At 48.0% G+C, this 18,425-nt stretch overlaps 1 protein-coding gene across 1 annotated transcript; it reads left to right on the forward strand.

Annotated features, from left to right (window-relative positions):
- Positions 1 to 895: 895 nt before the first annotated feature.
- On the forward strand, positions 896 to 18,405 carry LY6G6F (lymphocyte antigen 6 family member G6F). The gene is made up of 6 exons (XM_083725141.1): positions 896 to 1,327; positions 4,087 to 4,347; positions 6,758 to 7,081; positions 11,670 to 11,808; positions 14,479 to 14,516; positions 18,099 to 18,405. Exons 1-6 carry the CDS (start codon positions 1,219 to 1,221, stop codon positions 18,149 to 18,151), a joined length of 924 nt encoding a protein of 307 aa, XP_083581267.1. The 5' UTR covers positions 896 to 1,218; the 3' UTR covers positions 18,152 to 18,405.
- The last annotated feature ends 20 nt before the right edge of the window (positions 18,406 to 18,425 follow it).

Raw genomic sequence — 18,425 nt, forward strand, 5'->3', positions numbered from 1 at the left:
GGAGAGAGCAGCCCCCTGCCCCCCTTGCCTATGCCCATGACTCAAGGTAGAGAAAAAATCTAAGAACTGCTGAAACATAGGAAAAACAATCATTAATTTTTAATTAAATATTGGTAGAATTAAAACTATTAAAACTAAAACCACACTAATAATTACAATAGAAACAACACAGTAGCAGCCCTCTCATGAAAAGCAGTCGGTTCCCCCAAGCCTGTTGGAACAAGAAGATAGTCACCCGCTGGTGGAAGGAGGGCAAGGAGGGAGCCAGGCTAGCTTCTCCAGGGAGGGAGTTCCAGAATCTGGGAGCTAGCATTGAGAAGACCCTCTCCTGCGTCTCCACTAAGTGTGCCTGTGAGGGTGGCAGGACTGAGAAAAGGACCTCTACCCTGAAGATCTCAAATCATGGACAGATTTATATGAGGGAATGTGGTCTTTCAGATAGCTTGGCATAAGCTCTGTGATTTTAGCAGGACTTACTTCCGAAATAAATAGTTTTTGCAGCATAATAAGTGTTTTCCTCCTTCCCCCTCCCCAGTCAATAAACTCCACTTCTTTCTAATCACAGTCACAACAACCTTTTGAGGTAGGTTAGGCTACCTCAAGGTCACCAGTAATCTTTATGCTGAGTGAGGAACCTTGGGCTCCCATGTCCTAAAAGGTAAAGGGACCCCTGACCATTAGGTCCAGTTGTGGCCGACTCTGGGGTTGCGGCGCTCATCTCGCTTTATTGGCCAAGGGAGCCGGCGTACAGCTTCTGGGTCATGTGGCCAGCATGACTAAGACGCTTCTGACGAACCAGAGCAGCGCACGTTTACTTATTTATCTACTTGCACTTTGACGTGCTTTTGAACTGCTAGGTTGGCAGTCCCATGTCCTAGTCGAACACTTAGCTGTAGACCATTCTGGCTTCCAAATAAGCAGGACTCCTTGCACAGGACATTTGATGGTCTTTCTATATATATATATCCTCCCTCCTGCTACTTCCGCCTTCCCCACAACAAACAAAATCATGCCCTTATTGATAAGCCATCCTCCCAGTGCCCTCAGGGTATGTCGGATGTAGATATGACTTGAAGTCTGTATTCTTTGCCTTCCTTTGACGCCTCAGCAGTTTATGTTTGAAAGAAATAAAATAAATACAGCATATGAGTCAACAAAACACCACCATAAGAACCCAGAAGGAGAGCCCTGCTAGAAGAGCTCATTCTGCTGCCTGCAATGTCCTGCCAGAAGCATCTCCCCTCCAAAATGGATGGCGGCCCTCAAAATTTCAAGGCGGCCCTTGCTGCTCTGGCTGCCATCTTCTTGCGGCTTGGCAGTGCTGAATGTAAGATTCCTCTCCCCACCCGCTTTCTGAATTGCATTTGTTTTGGTGATGGCATTAATGAAAACCTAGAAGTGATGGGCTGGTTTGCATAGGTTTGGGATTGGAGGGGGTGGAGACAGTGCCAGGCAGCTTGGCTGGGGGGAGGTCAGAAGCAGCTTAGTGGGTGTGGTGGGGGTACTGCCATAGCTTCCTGGCAGGTGGGTTGCTGTTGCTTACTGGGAGGGGAGAGGCGGTGGGTCGGCTGGCACGGTGCAAATATGTTAGCAGGAGCACTGGGTTGCATACCCTCCAACATTTCTCTGATGAAAATAGGGGCGTCCTATTCCATCACCACTGGGTTAAACCACAGAGCCTAGGACTTGCCGATCAGAAGGTCGGCGGTTTGAATCCCCGTGACCGGGTGAGCTCGCGTTGCTCGGTCCCTGCTCCTGCCAACCTAGCAGTTCGAAAGCACGTCAAAGTGCAAGTCGATAGATAGGTACTGCTCCGGCGGGAAGGTAAACGGTGTTTCCGTGTGCTGCTCTGGTTTGCCAGGAGCGGCTTAGTCATGCTGGCCACATGACCCGGAAGCTGTATGCCAGCTCCCTTGGCCAATAAAGCGAGATGAGCGCCACAACCCCAGAGTCGGTCACGACTGGACCTAATGCTCAGGGGTCCCTTTACCTTTATTCCATCATCATAATGATAATAAATGTATTATTTATATCCTGCCCATCTGGCTGGGTTGTCCCAGCCATTCTGAGCAGCTTCCAACATACAGTGGTACCTTGGTACACAAATGGCTTGGCTCCTGAACAAATCGGCTCCCAAACACCGGAAACCTCGAAGTGAATGTTCCAGTTTGCGAACATTTTTTGGAAGACGAACGTCCGACTTGGCTTCAATGGCTTCTGATTGAGTGCAAGAAGCTCCTGCAGCCAATCGGAAGCCACGCCTTGGTTTTCGAACCGTTTCGGGAATCAAACGGACTCTCAGAATGGATTAAGTTCAAGAACCAAGGTACCACTGTGTATAAAAACACAATAAAACATTAAACATTTAAAAACGACCCTATATGGGGCTGCCTTCAGATGTCTTCTAAAGGTTGTATAGTTACTCATCTCCTTGGCTCGGTTTGTGTGTGTGTGTGTGTGTGTGTGTGTGTGTGTGTGTGTGTGTTTATAACTCCATACCCTCCAACATTTCTCCGATGAAAATAGGGATGTCCTAAAGAAAAGTGGGACATTCCAGGATCAAATCAGAAACCAGGACAGCTCCTGTAAATCCTGGACAGTAGGAGATCTTGAAAGGTCTGGGATTGGCTCTGCTGGTGTGCTGACCTCCCACCTGCGGGAAGCTACAACAGCAGCAATTGCTCACCTGGCGAGACACTTCTGGGAAAGGACTATTAAGACTGCAGAAAGAAAAGACCGAGTGAGATGGACACACACACACACAGAGATTTTTCCAAAACCCGAAGAACTGTTGGGTGGAAAAGGGCAAATACCTGCTTTCTGCTGCCCCTGGAAGGCAGAACTTGATCTAAGGTTGCAGGAGAGTAGGTTTAAGCTGAGCAGTAGGAGAAACTCTTTAAGGCTAGGAAAAATTTGGCAATGGGAGCAGTTTGTTAGACGTCTTCAAAGAGAGGCTGCTGTGGGTGCTCCAGCTCTGAATTTGCCCACAGGAACCCTTCCAAGCTCCAGTCGTGGCCAACTCTGGGGTTGTGGCGCTCATCTCGCTTTACTGGCCGAGGGAGCCGGCATACAGCTTCCGGGTCATGTGGCCAGCAGGACTAAGCCGCTTCTGGCGAACCCGAGCAGCACATGGAAACGCTGTTTATCTTCCCGCCGGAGTAATACCTATTTATCTACTTGCACTTTGAGGTGCTTTCGAACTGCTAGGTTGGCAGGAGCAGGGACCGAGCAACGGGAGCTCACCCCGTCACGGGGATTCGAACCACCGACCTTCTGATCAACAAGTCCTAGGCTCTGTGGTTTAACCCACAGCGCCACCCACGTCCCTAACTCAATGATACTGATTGTATAATTTGAAGGAATTATTCGTAGGATGGCTAAGGCTCACCCTGGGGACCACACTGGGCAAATGGCCTTCCATATTTTTCCACATTATTTTCAGTTGGCCGGAAGGTGTGGGAGGAACATTTTGCCAAATGTTCTCAAAGCAAGCGGAATGGGAGGGAGTTTTTTCTCCAACAGTTCTTGGGAAGGCAAGGGGGTGGGAATATTCTTTGAAAAATTCTCTCAGTTTGAATGATTTGGCTCTGTAATACTGAACAAAACACTGTTGCTAGGGCATAGTTGTGGATGTTGGAGGTGACAGGCTCAATGAGCAGAGCAGAGGCCAAGCCCATGACAATCTTAATATCGGTTGGGTGGGAGCCACAGTGTCAGCTGAAATTCTCCACCCGTGGAAGGACATCTCACTTAACATTGTCCAGCGGAGGGGCTGTGATTCTCCAACGGCTCAGGGGGAGCCTGACCAAAAAATAAAAATTTAAGAGAATGTCTTGTTCCACCCCACCCAAACCCAATGGTATGACTCCAAACAATGCAGCTCCTTCTGTTTTTAATGTTAGGTATGGCACTGCCAGTTCAGGGGTTACCAATGGCGTGCCTTCCAGATGTGGTGGACTGCAGACTCCCAAAATCCTTTGTTGTTGAGCATGTTGGGTGATGTGAGCTGTGTTCCAAAACATCTGAAGTGTCTCTCTTGTGTCTCCTAATCTTCTGGGGCCTAACAAAGCCTTCTCTCCCCACAAGTGATATATGCAGAGAAAGGCTCTTCACTGGAGCTGCCATGTCCTGGCGAACATGGGGAAGTATCTTGGTACCTTCAGCAAAGTGGACCCACCCTTCTCTTTTCCAAGCGGGGGAACGGCCCCGTGACTCGTCTCCCAGAGGCCTGGGATCGCCTCAGGGTGCTTCAAAATTACTCCCTTCAGTTTAGCAATGTGACGGACAGCGATCACGGCAGATACTGGTGCAGCTCGGTCAATTATTATGACCTGGTGGTCACCACAGGTGAGTGGACCAGCCTTAAATGAGACTGAAAACGCACTTAGGGTCCCTGTCATACCTGTTACTGTTTTCCTAATATATGGAGTGTTAAGTTCTGGGTGAACATATCAGACGACACAGTGATTCTTCAAACAGCTCTTGTTTATTCACAGGCCAGAACAGAACTGAACTGAAGGGTTCAGCCAGCTTGCTTATATAGAGCTCCACTAGAACGCAACAGTAACAATTTTCTGTAACTATCCAATCACTGAATGTCACTTTCAATCCCTTATTTGCATATGTGGACCTGAGTGAAAACTATCTACAGTATTCCCCTGCTGGCCCAGGGTGAGAACTTCAGTACATAACATGGAGCACTTATTACCTTTGTTTCTCTTATGGAAAAATAATAAAATCCATTTAAACTGATGAATCCCCAGCTCCTATCTTATTCTGAACCCTTTCTATATGGCCATAAGACTGTAGCTCAGTTCAATCTGTGGCATCTTCAGGCAGGACTGGGGAAAATCCTTCTCTGAAATCCAGCAGTGCCACTGCTATTCAGCAAGGCCGGTCCAAGACCTTTTTCTGCCTGAAGCCAATGACAAGATGGTGCCTCCCCTCCTCCTTAAATGTACAGAAGCCTATCAGGCTGGAAGTTAAATCTTACTTCGAAACAGGACACAGGGCATTGTCCTCTGCCCAGGGGTGCCAACTTGAATAAAATAAAAATATATGGGGAGCGGTGGAGTAAGGTAATCCTTACTCCACATAATAACCCCACCCCACATAATCAGCCACAAGATTCAGTATGTTCTTGTTGTTTTTTAGTCGTTTAGTCGTGTTGACTCTTCATGACCCCATGGACCAGAGCACGCCAGGCACTCCTGTCTTCCACTGCCTCCCGCAGTTTGGTCAAACTCATGCTGGTAGCTTCGAGAACACCGTCCAACCATCTAGTCCTCTGTCGTCCCCTTCTCCTTGTGCCCTCCATCTTTCCCAACATCAGGGCCTTTTCCAGGGAGTCTTCTCTTCTCATGAGGTGGCCAAAGTATTGGAGCCTCAGCTTCAGGATCTGTCCTTCCAGTGAGCATTCAGGGCTGATTTCCTTCAGAATGGATAGGTTTGATCTTCCTGCAGTCCATGGGACTCTCAAGAGTCTCCTCCAGCACCATAATTCAAAAGCATCAATTCTTTGGCGATCAGCCTTCTTTATGGTCCAGCTCTCACTTCCATACATCACTACTGGGAAAACTATAGTTTAACTATACGGACCTTTGTCGGCAAGGTGATGTCTGCTTTTTAAGATGCTGTCTAGGTTTGTCCTTGCTTTTCTCCCAAGAAGTAGGCGTCTTTTAATTTCGTGACTGCTGTCACCGTCTGCAGTGATCATGGAGCCCAAGAAAGTAAAATCTCTCACTACCTCCATTTCTTCCCCTTCTGTTTGCCAGGAGGTGATGGGACCAGTGGCCATGATCTTAGTTTTCAGTATACACACACCATTTGAATGGCAATGCCTCTTAACTTTGTGGCAGGGTGGGTGGCCCCCTCAAATATTTTATTGGGTGTCTGTGAAGAGACCTCAGCCCCTAGGAGTTGGCTCCTATGCCTCTGAGGGCAGCAGGATAGCTCGGAGGGGGGTGGGCAGAGCAGGCAAAGTGACACAACAATGCTCTCTGCTCTGTATCTTTCATCATCTGCCGCCTGAGGCGGCTGCCTCGCTCTATCTCATCATAGGGCCGGCCCTGGCAGTCAGTGTAGGCGATGCTGAACTAGATAGACCGATGGTTTGACTCAGTATAAGGCCACTTCCTACGTTCCCTATTCCCAATAACCGCTGCCATTGGTGGAATGATGCGTTGGCTAGCTGGACCATAAAGAAGGCTGATTGCCGAAGAATAGATGCTTTTGAATTATGGTGCTGGAGGAGACTCTTGAGACTCCCATGGACTGCAAGAAGATCAAACCTATCCATTCTGAAGGAATTCAGCCCTGAGTGCTCACTGGAAGGACAGATCATGAAGCTGAGGCTCCAATACTTTGGCCACCTCATGAGAAGAGAAGACTCCCTGGAATAGACCCTGATGTTGGGAAAGATGGAGGACACAAGGAGAAGGGGACGACAGAGGACGAGATGGTTGGACAGTGTTCTCAAAGCTACCAGCATGAGTCTGACCAAACTGTGGGAGGCAGGGAAAGACAGGAGTGCCTGGCGTGCTCTGGTCCAGGGGGTCACGAAGAGTCGGACACGACTAAACGACTAAACAACAACCAGGCCAGTCCTACCCTGGCGGACCCTCCCTTCTCTGAACCAGCGAGTCCTGGATCCCTGGCAACGAAGAGAAAGGCGCTAAGCCCATCCCACCTCCTGCCCGGGTCCCAAATGCTTCTTAAATTGAACATGGCACATCAGAGATGCTTCTTTCCCATCCAGGCACTAAGTGGATGCTGGGGAGCAGACGGTCTGATCTTGTGTGCTACGTCCTGAGCTGCTCTGTCTCGAGCAAGAAATTAGACAATAATGTGGTGAGCTGGTGGGAAGGCAAGAAGGCTCTCCAGCAAGGCGAGAAGGAGAGAGACTACAGCATCTTCAAAGGTCACAGGGCATCTCAGCTCCACATTTGCTTGAGGGAAGGGAAGGAGACCAAAGAGAGAAGACTGAAGTGCAGCTTTGCTGAGAAGCAGGAGATCACCTTCCGTTTGACGGGGAGGGAACAGGATTCGTGCGGCTGCTGCGGTTGGCTGGCCTCTCCTCCAGGTAAGGGGCTTTCTAGGTATTTGGGCTACTTTGCATGGAATCTGCTCTCTAGGGAGGGGTAGCTAAAGTTCTGAGATATTTATGACTGTGTGCATATTTTTGAAAGGGCTGTGGAATCATCAACCGAGGGGAGGGAAACACAGAGCCTCATTTCACGCTAGTTTGAAAACACACCTAAGTCTGTGTACAGACAACACAGAAAGTAGCTGCTGCTTTAGGCGATGTTATCGCACAAAGGTGCGTACAGTCGCAAACCGCTGTGTACAAAAGCGCCCTGTGAAGAAATTACTCCTGTGTGTTTCAAAGCCTACATGCCTGCACCGCTGTAGATTGCAATACTGTATGTTATTGTTGCAGTAACAGCGGGTGGCGCTGTGGTCTAAACCACTGAGCCTCTTGGGCTTGCCGATCAGAAGGTCGGCGGTTTGAATCTGCGTGATGGGGTGAGCACCCGTTGCTCGGTCCCTGCTCCTGCCAACCTAGCAGTTCAAAAGCAGTGCAAGTAGATAAATAGGTACCACTGCAGCGGGAAGGTAAATGGTGTTTCTGTGCACTCTGGCTTCCGTCACGGTGTCTCGTTGCACCAGAAGTGGTTTACTCATGCTGGCCACATGACCCAGAAAGCTGTGTGTGGACAAACACCAGCTCCCTAGGGCTGAAAGTGAGATGAGAACCGCAACCCCATAGTCGCCTTTGACTGGACTTGACCATCCAGACATCCTTTACCTTTTACCTTTATTGGTGCAATAATAGGCCGCTTGCACATCTTACATTTAAAGCAGATTTCCACACACCCCAGAGAATGTTGGGAACTGTAGTTTTTTAAGGGTGCTGAGAAATACAGCTTTGTGAGGGGTAAACTACTGTTCGCAGGATTCTTGGGGTAGGAATGTGCTTTAAATATAGGTGACTCTCAACTTGGGCGGGGATTGCGTTCCGGGGTTACGATATGATATGATACAATATCTTTGTTGTCGTTGTCCCATACAGAACAATGAAATTTTAAAAATCTACATAAAACGTTCAAAACCCCCTAAAAACTCTGAAACCCCATTTTAAAATACAATATACTATAGAGACTCCTTATGCTGCGTTTAGAACCAGAATTGCATCTGCGTAGAAACTGTTTCTCAGGCGGCTAGTCCTGGTCTTTATAACCCTGTACCTTCTTCCAGAAGGCAGAAGCTGAAAGAGATCATTTCCGGGGTGCGTACTATCCTGCGCTATCTCTGCAGCTTTCTTATGGCACCTGACAGCATAGATTTGATCCAAGGTGGGAAGAGTGCACCCAATTATTCTCTCTGCAGTCTTTACAACCCTGGACAGCATTGTTTTTCCCCTGGCCGTGCAGCTCCCAAACCACACACAGAGACCATAAGCTAATACACTCTCCACAGTACAATGGTAAAATGCCATCAACAGGTCCTTTGAGACATTGTTTTTCTGGAGGATTCCGGAGGTTAGCATGTAAAGCAAAAATTGTTTGTATTCAGTGGTGGGTGGGATTGCAAAGGTCTTTTCCCCTGACGCTCACTCACTTTCTGAACCCTTTTACTTTTTATTTTTTTGCCAAGTGCATGAAGCTGCATGTGCACAAGTTAAATGTGCATAAGTTGCAAGTTATCTTGCATTCGGTTAGATTTATTCCAGACCATCCACACATAATTCTGCTTTGTTAGTTCTGCAGTGTTCTGCTAGTAGCGTTACTTATGGTGCCATTGCCATCTAGAGGTGCACTTTTGAATTACAGCACAACAAAACGGGACAAGACAAAACCAAACCTCTGGAATGTTCGTGATATGAAAAGTTAATGGGATTTTATCAGGAAAGTGCGTGGAACATGCAACCAACTGGAAACAGCCGTGTGTCTGTCCCAAAACCTTTGCAGGTGCAAGCTGTAGTGAGAGCAGGATAATATAGAACTACTTCAAAACTACCATGAGCACAAATCACCATTAATGCACAATAAAAAAGACATCTAGATGCAATGCTTGAATAGTGTCCCCCACTAATGCATCAGCTGGTCAACACTGTATTGTTTAATAGTACTGGTATTCTGGAAAGGATCCCGTAGTTCAGTAGCAGAGCACCTGCTTTGCATGCAGAAGGTCCCAGGTTTAGTCACCAGATAGGAATAGGACTGTCCCCTGCCTGAAACCTGCTGCTGCCAGCCAGTGTAGACAGTACTAAGCTAAGTGGACCAATGATCTAACTTGGTGTAAGGTAAGGTTACCAGATTTTTTTTCAATGAATCCGGGGACACTTTCATTCATTCATTCATTAATTACTACACATTCGGGGCGTTGATGCTGCAGCGATAGCGGTGGCAGAGGGGTGGCCTCCGCCTTGACCTCAACTACCACGTTTCCCCTTCCTCCGAGGCTTCTATCTCCTTTCTCCAGGAGCCTGGGCAGCCCCAGGCTCTTTGATGGTGATGGTGGTGGTGGTGGGGAAGCGGTTCATGGTGGGTCAGGCATGGAAGGTGGAGGAGTGCGGTGAGACTCAAGAAGCACGATGCCTCCCTTCCCATCAAAGCAGCCCCAATCCCATTCCTGCTTGCATGCAAGCAGGAGGGGGGCGGGAATCCCTCAGCTGAGAAGGGAGGCTTTACACTGCCTTTCAGAGCAGTCCCATCCCAGCTCCTACTTGCATGCCAGCAGGAGGGAGTGGGGAAGGCAGTGCAATGCCTCCCTTCCCATCAGAGCAGCCCCAATCCTATTCCTACTTGCGTGCAAGCAGGAGGGGGCAGGGAGCCCTCAGCCGGGAAGGGAAGCTTCCCGTTGCCTAACTGAGAGATCCCTGCCCCCTCCTGCTCGCACGCAAGCTCTGATAGGCAGCGTGAAGCCTGCCTTCACAGCTGAGAGATCTCCGCTCCGTTCCTGCTTGCATGCAAGTAGGAGTTGGGAGGCTGCTCGGATAGGCGGCATGAAGCGTCCCTTCATAGCTCAGTTGCTGGGGTCAGGGAAGGTGGAGGCAGCCCGGAAGCTGCATCTTCGAGCCCCTACACCACCATCATATGGGGACATCTGAGCAGCTCCTGAAGCCAGCTAGAGCCAACTGCTCCGGGCTGCTGAGACTGCTGCTGCTGCGTTTCCTGGGGACATTAGATGAAATCCGGGGACATTCCGGGGATGGAATTTGTCTGGGGACTTATCTGCAAATCCGGGGACTGTCCCCGGGAAACGGGGACGTCTGGTAACCCTAGTGTAAGGCAGCTTCCTATGCTGTTCCCTGCTCAATGTCATATACTGGCTGGGCAAAGAGGATTGATGGGAGGAATCAGCTGGGGAACCCCCAAGGGAACCCCCTGGGGGAAAAGGCTCAGAGCCAGAGTGTCAGGGAAAGCAGAGGATTGGGGAATGCATGTTCAGGCAGATCAGCTTCCCTCAAAAGAGGAGCTGGGGGGGGGGAGAGAGACTTACCACCCCTTGTTTCCAGCAGTCTCAGAAGCACAGACACAGAGCAGATTAGACAGGAGCTGCCTAGCTACGAGATAGTGACAAAAGAAAAAGAAGGGAGGGTACAGATAGCAGAGACATTATTCGAGACTGTGCAGGACCCTCCCTCTCCACGAACTAGGAGATCCGAATGTATTAGAGAACAAAGAGTGCAGAGAGGAGGAGGAGGAACTTCCTGTTGGTGAACAGGATGTTGCCGAAGATGGAAGGGGGAAGAATTGGAGTAGCCAGCTGCTCTCCTTGTGGAGGGAAGTGGATTTTTGCTTGCTGCCTGATGCCTGAATAGAAAGGACTGTAGAATATAAACTGCTCATTAATTCTTATCTGTGAAGTTACCAAAGGCTTGGTGGTGGGACAACGATGAGCAGTTAGAAGGGGAAAACTAGGAGGCGGAGGTGTGGGAAGCTGAAAAGGTAACAGGATTTAGTGAGCAGGGAGAGTCTGTAGCAGAGAGCAGCCCAGAATCAGGGGCAGAAGCGGAGGCTGGAGAGGAAGGGGGCAGAGAGGCAGAGTGGTGAAGAAGCCAAGCAATTTCCCCCTCCTGCTGTGACAAGCTCGTCTTCCCCCTGGTCTCTCAGGACCAGAAGAGGCATGAAGTGGGAAGAACAACAAGAGAGAAGATGAAGGAGCCGCAGGTTGTTGGGGAAGGACCCGGGAGAGGAGCTGTAGAGAGCGGTGGGAAGGTGGGGACATTCACTCCCTACTGGGAAGAGTTGCTGTGATCCCAAGGCCTGCACTGTTCTGGTTTCTTTGAATAAAGAGTTAACTTCTAAGGCACTGGGCATTTTATCGCTGACCTGATCCTGACACTCTAGTACAGTGGTACCTCGGGTTAAGAACTTAATTCGTTCTGGAGGTCCGTTCTTAACCTGAAACTAATCTTAACCTGAGGTACCACTTTAGCTAATGGGGCCTCCTGCTGCCACTGTGCAATTTCTGTTCTCATCCTGAAGCAAAGTTCTTAACCCGAGGGACTATTTTTGGGTTAGCGGAGTCTGTAACCTGAAGCGTCTGTAACCTGAGGTATCACTGTACCAACATTTTGGGAATCAAAAGGTTGGAGACCTTCTCTGGTGCACTGTGGGGGAGAAGCTGGAGCCAGGATTTCACGGTCTTGTTCTCTCCTGTAGGAAAAGTGAAAGGTTGCTTAAGGCCTCCATGTCCAGAAAGTGAAGGAAATGGGGGCACCTGGATCCCGCTGGCTGTTTGTGTCACGCTGCAGTCTCTAATCATATTCGTGCTGGGAGTGCTGCTATGGAGAAGCTGTCGGTAAGTGGAGAATTGTCCTGACCAGGCTTGTGAGCATCAAGAGGAAGGGAAGAAGGGAAGACCTTGGATTGAGGTCACAGGGAGTTGTTGTTGGTCAGAAAAGATGGTACAGAGCCAGGAAACCAAGCGGGGCTGGTTTCAAAGAGTCCTCGTTGCATTCAGTACAAACGAAACTTTTCCTGAGCTGCATTAAGTCCTGTAGAACCAGTTCTGCTCATTCCCAACACAGTCGGTTTGAGCCAGGAAAAGTCAGCTGCGGAGAGTGGCTACTGGCCAGCACCTGGGACATCACCACCTCTGCAAAGCGTTTGGTGGCATTTGTGTGTTTTGAGTGCACAGGTGAAGAATGGGTGTGTAAACAGGTAAGTGTCCTCGTGTTGGTTTATTAACGGTAATTTTTTCAAAAAAAGGCAGATAGTTGGTCTGAAGGACCCAGCGAGGAGCAAGATGGCGAGCTGACCCAGGGAACTTGCATGAAATGTAAGAAAGAAAAGGATAGATAAAAAAAGAGAAACTGTCACATCAAATCTCTGTGGCTACCACGTTTGGAAAAAGCGTATATGGGTCTGATCACAGCATCTCAAAAAGCGAATTGCAGAGTTGGGAAAGGTGCAGAAAAAGCCAGACAGAGTGATCCGGGGCTGAAGCAGTTCTTCTAGGAGGAAAAGGCACAAATGTTGCTCCTATTCAGTGGTAGGCAGGGCTGGAGGCAAAAATGGGCAGCTCAAGAAATGTACATTTTACCACAGTAGGCTACTGATGTACTCACCCCCGCACTCCACTGTGGCTTCCATTGAAAGAGGGAAGAGGCCTCACCCTAGTTCAAGGGAACATCCCAGCCACTTGGGGTTCGAATCAGGACTGGTGAAGGGGTGGCAGCCTAGGGAGAGTGCTGAGGGCCACACAGAAAGGCCTGCAACCAGCTTCTGGGCTACAGCTTTCCAGCGCCTATTGTACACCAGACACAGGTCACTTCAACCCACACCCTGCACTTAACACACATTTATTTATTTTTGTTAAAAAACATTAATTAATTTTCAGTTACAAAAAATCCATTATGTGCCATATTATATTAATGCCAAACAGCAATACCAATTCAATTACAAATCAATCTCATAGCCAATTATAAATTTTGTGTGGCTTCCCACGTGCTGTACGTCAAGGTCAGATTCCCTTTAAATCTGCCTCCAGACTATTGCTCAGACCAAATACAATCCATTATTGATAAAAACCCTTATACCACAGCTACAATGATTAACTTCAATTCACATTACAGATAGGTAGCCGTGTTGGTCTGCCATAGTCAAAACAAAAAAAATTCCTTCCAGTAGCACCTTAAAGACCAACTAAGTCAGTTCTTGGTATGAGCTTTCGTGTGCATGCACACTGGTGTATCTGAAGAAGTGTGCATGCACACGAAAGCTCATACCAAGAACTGACTTAGTTGGTCTTTAAGGTGCTACTGGAAGGAATTTTTTTTGTTTTTTCAATTCACATTAACACATATAGTAGTTTGTAAGTTCGCAAGTGAAGTTCTCCCTGTGTGAGGTTTCAATTTCCATCAACTGTTCCTTTAATTCTTCATCAAATACTATGTCCATAGTAATTATTCCTGATTTCTTTTGTGCCTTACGGCTCTGTTGAGTTAGTCTGGAGAGGTCCCCCCCCTTTGTTCTCAACTCTTCTGATGCAGCTGTAAATTTCCACTTTCGATTTCAAGTGGGGAGACATTTAAACCGTGTGAGGATCCTGCACGCTGTTAAGGATGTTAGCTCTGTGATCTATCAATCCATTTATTTATTCCCCACCCTTCCTTCACCCTAGGTCCCCAGAGCAGGCTACAGCATTAAAGCACAATATTAAAAAAAACATTTTGAACAACTTACAGCCATCAAAATTGCTTGCCATTTACAGCTACGAATTCGTTGGGAGGAGTCCCTAAAGTGGTATACAGTGGTACCTCAGGTTAAGAACTTAATTCGTTCAGGAGGTCCGTTCTTAACCTGAAACTGTTCTTCACCTGAAGCACCACTTTAGCTAATGGGGCCTCCTGCTGCCGCCGCGCAATTTCTGTTCTCATCCTGAGGTAAAGTTCTTAACCCGAGGTACTATTTCTGGGTTAGTGGAGTCTGTAACCTGAAGAGTCTGTAACTCGAGGTACCACTGTAAATGTGTTTTTAATGTACAGCGAGCATGAGACCTATGTGACTGTTAGGATTTTTATCTATCTGAGCTGCTCCAGCGAGTGGTACTTTTGTACAGTGGTACCTCTGGATGCGAACAGGATCCGTTCTGGAGCCCCATTCGCATCCTGAAATGAACGCAACCTGCATCTGCGCATCTGTGGGTCGCGATTTGCCGCTTCTGTGCATGCGCGCGACACCATTTTGAGCATCTTCCCATGCGCAAGTGGCGAAACCCAGCAGTAGCGCGTTCCGTTACTTAGGGGTTGCTGCGGAGCACAATCTGAAAATGCTCAACCCAAAGTGACTTCAACCCAAGGTATGACTGTACTATGTTTTGTGTAGATCATGTGAGTGTCTGAGTGAATGTGAGACAGGAAGTCTGAGTACTGTTGGAAGTTGCCCTGCTGGCCAGTGGGTGACACCGGACAGCACCCTTGCATTTCTGCTTTCCTTTTGAGTCAATCTTTCCCATCTCTCCTTGCAGCCAGAAGCATCCATCCCACCTTGAGCAGCTCAGGAAAGGTACGTTCCCTGGCTTCTGTGCCTACGTTCAGGGATGTTTTGACATCTGAAGGCAGGGAAGTTTTAAATGTTTGATGTTTTATTGTGCTTTTGTTTTTAATTCTTTATTGAAAAGTAAAAAAGTGCAAAAATTACAAGTGCGCAGAGTAAGACACAAACAAGAAGCAGCAGCAAGAAATAGTACCCATTTGGAAAACAAAACAAAACAGAAAAAAAGACATTGTGTGGTCATTACAATATGCTATTTTGGTTATAGTGTTTGTAATATTTTGTTCAGGAGCCTGCAGAGCGGCTGGGACAACCCAATCAGATGGCTGGCATATACCGTACTTTTCTGTGTATAAGACAAGGTGTTTCTTTTAATTAAAAAATAATGTTAAGAATTGGGGGTCGTCTTATACACAGATAGTGCATAGGGTGTGTGTGTGATTTGTTGCTGCTGCAAACCGGAGATTGGCAGCGGCTACTGGCCGTGTGACTAGTGGTTGTGGCAAGGGCTGTTGTTGATTGGCCGTCGCCGCAGCAATTGGGTGGGCGATTGGCCAGCGAGGGGGCAGACGATAGGTGGCTTTTGCGACGTGTGCTAGTGCCAGCATATGTCAGTCAGGTGAGCGATTTTTGGCAGTCCCCCCCCAAAAAAGCTCCAGAATGTCTGGGCCACCCAGCGTAAAAAAAGCTTAATTTGGAGTCCCCCCAAAATAGTCTTGTATATGGGGGCGTGTTATACACGAAAAAATACAGTAAACATTATTATTATTATTATTATTATTATTATTATTATTATTATTATTAGTGGAAAGTGCAAAGGAAAGTGTGGCTGGTAATGCAGCTGGAGCAAGGAATTCTGGTTTGGCTAGGGGAGAGTTCTAGTGAGTTGGAGCAGGGAGGGTTGTGGATTGACCCTCACAGTACGAGGCCTGCTTATCTTCAGCCTAATTGCGTCTTGGCACGGACATCAAAAGCCCTCTCGTTTCGGCCGGGTTGCTTCACATACCTCTGTCTCTGCCGGATCGGAGTGCAGCCATGAGCAGCCTTACGATCGTGTAAGCGCCGTGGATCTGGGCCCATAACCCTGTTGTTGGGATGCTGCCAGGAGACAGGGGCAATTGGCAGGCCCCCAGCTCGCTCCAGCCACCGGCCGGCAGCCGGGCGAAACTCCGGTTCTCAGAACAGCATCAAAACTGCGACTCAAGCCTCAGAAACCTTGAGAGACTGAGCACGCAAGCCAGCAGAGATAAGAACTCTTTGCAGCAGAAGTAGCGGACAGAGACATGTGTAAGCATATTTACAGCATTTATTCAGCAGCAGGACAAAGGAAAAGCATGTCTTCTTCCCTCCGTGTCCAAGCAAAACAGCAGCATTGCAAAAGCAATATACAGGTTACCTCAGGTTAAGTACTTAATTCGTTCTGGAGGTCCATTCTTAACTTGAAACTGTTCTTAACCTGAAACACCACTTTAGCTAATGGGGCCTCCTCCTTCTGCTGCACCGCCGGAGCACGATTTCTGTTCTCATTCTGAAGCAAAGTTCTTAACCCGAGGCACTATTTCTGGGTTAGTGGAGTCTGTAACCTGAAGCGTGTGTAACCTGAAGCGTATGTAACCCAAGGTACCACTGTACAACTGATGTTCCCAGCAGATTGTGCTGGAAGTAAACAGACATGTGACATACAACAGCTCCACATATCTGTTCCTCTTAAGGCGGAACGGAACATTAATATCCTAACAGTCCAATGGTAGGATAGGAGACAGAGGAATTTTAGACTCTGGGTTGTGTAGGGGGCTCTTTCGATGAACATGCTTATTGTTTCACTCATTTCGAAATGTGGTATGCCAGCCAAATCCCAGTGTTCGTTGAGTCGAAGATCGTGGCTTCATTCCTTTGCGTCTGCAGGTAGGACTGGCAGAGACTGCGTGCCTGAAACCCTGTAGAGGAACTGCAGGTCAGGGTAGGTAGGCAGTCTTGAGCTACATGGACCAAATTGTCTGACTCAGTATAAGGCGGTTTCCCACGCTCCACTGCTACATGCGGGAGTCCTCCTGCTTCTTCTGCTAAAGAGTGGGGGGAAAAGAAGTATTGGGTGCCATAATTTTGTGATCCAATAGGTGGGAGTGTTTGGCAAGTCAGACCGACTATGCACAAATAATGATGAGGTGGTAAAATTGTCCCTGCACTGTGCTGTGTGCCAGATTGCAGATAGGGTCAGGCATAAATAAATAAATCACAGCACATACAGAACTAAAAATAGTGAGGGGTTATCCTAGAAACTGTTTTCCTCAGGTTTGTTTATTTTTTAAGTGAGAGAGCGTCCAGCTACGCATTCCCCAACCTCCCTCTGAAGTGGCCCAGCCCTGTCCAGGAACTGCAATCTGCTTTCTGTGTGAACTAGACTCAAGCATAGGTAAAGATAAAGGGACCCCTGACTGTTAGGTCCAGTCACAGATGACTCTAGGGTTGCGGCGCTCATCTCGCTTTACTGGCCGAGGGAGCCGGCGTACAGCTTCCGGGTCATGTGGCCAGCAGGACTAAGCCACTTCTGGTGAAACCAGAGCAGCACACGGAAACGCCATTTACCTTCCCGCTGGAGCGGTACCTATTTATCTACTTGCACTTTGACGTGCTTTCAAACTGCTAGGTTGGCAGGAGCAGGGACTGAACAATGGGAGCTCACCCTGTCGTGGGGATTCGAACCACTGACCTTCTGATTGGCAAGTCCTATGCTCTGTGGTTTAACCCACAGCGCCACCCGCGTCCCTAGACTCAAGCATACGTCATACTTTTCAAGCACATAGCTTCTTCCCACAAAGAATCCCGGGAACTGTAATTTGTCAAGAGTACTGAGATTTGTAGCTTGGAGGTGGGAACTAAACAGTTCCGAGGATTCTTTGGGGGAAGTCATGCAGTTTGAATACGTGGTGTGGATCTGCATGCCTGGGGTAGGATAATAGTTTATTGTTTCTGTGTCTGCCTGTGAGCCACACTACGTGTTTTGTTAGAGGGTTTTTGAGAGCAGAAATGTTTTAGTTCCCTTGTCTCTGTGAGTTCTGCAATTCCATCACACAGTGGATGTGAAATTTGTGATCAGAATTCAGCAGAGAGAAACATCAGAGAAACACTTTCTTTTTCTTTTCAAAACAGAAGCAAATAAAAGTTGATTATCCCTCCCCCAAATTCTGAGCAGAATACAGTGGTACCTCAGGTTAAGAACTTAATTTGTTCCGGGAGTCCATTCTTAACCTGAAACTGTTCTTAACCTGAGGTACCACTTTAGTTAATGGGGCCTCCTGCCGCCGCTGCATGATTTCTGTTCTCATCCTGATGCAAAGTTCTTAACCCGGGGTACTATTTCTGAGTTAGCGGAGTCTGTAACCTGAAGCATCTGTAACCTGAAGCGTCTGTAACCCGAGGTACCACTGTAATGCAGTTTGCAAACTAAGCAAACACAACCAATTGCATAATTGATTCAGGCTGTGGCAAACACCCCTTGTTTTGATATAATTACCTTGTGCGGGATTTTGATTGTGAAGCCCAGCGCGTACACAGGTGAAAAACAGAATGATTCATCCCTCTGTCATTTCACAGATGTTTCCAAGTCGGACGGCACATCACAAGTCTATGTGAATGTCAGGACCTGATGAGAGATGCCTGCTGTGGCGAGAGTCAGCGAATCCTGGACCACACCCAGTGGAGCTTGTATGCTGTTATGACCCTCCGGCATTAACTTTTTCCAGGCATCTGATTTTATCTGTCCTTCCAGGGAAGACTTTCCACCTTGCCAAACCTTCCCTAGATTTCTCGTAGGTGGAAGGATCAGGCACAGAAAGCAATTTTCCCTGCAAGCAATCTTATTATCTGTGTCCGTTTTTCATTTAAAGCAGTTTCCTGCCTGGTCTCATGTTGAATATTTGG

The sequence above is a fragment of the Podarcis gaigeae genome (assembly GCF_964106915.1).
Source record: "Podarcis gaigeae genome assembly, chromosome: 2".
NCBI lineage: Eukaryota > Metazoa > Chordata > Lepidosauria > Squamata > Lacertidae > Podarcis > Podarcis gaigeae.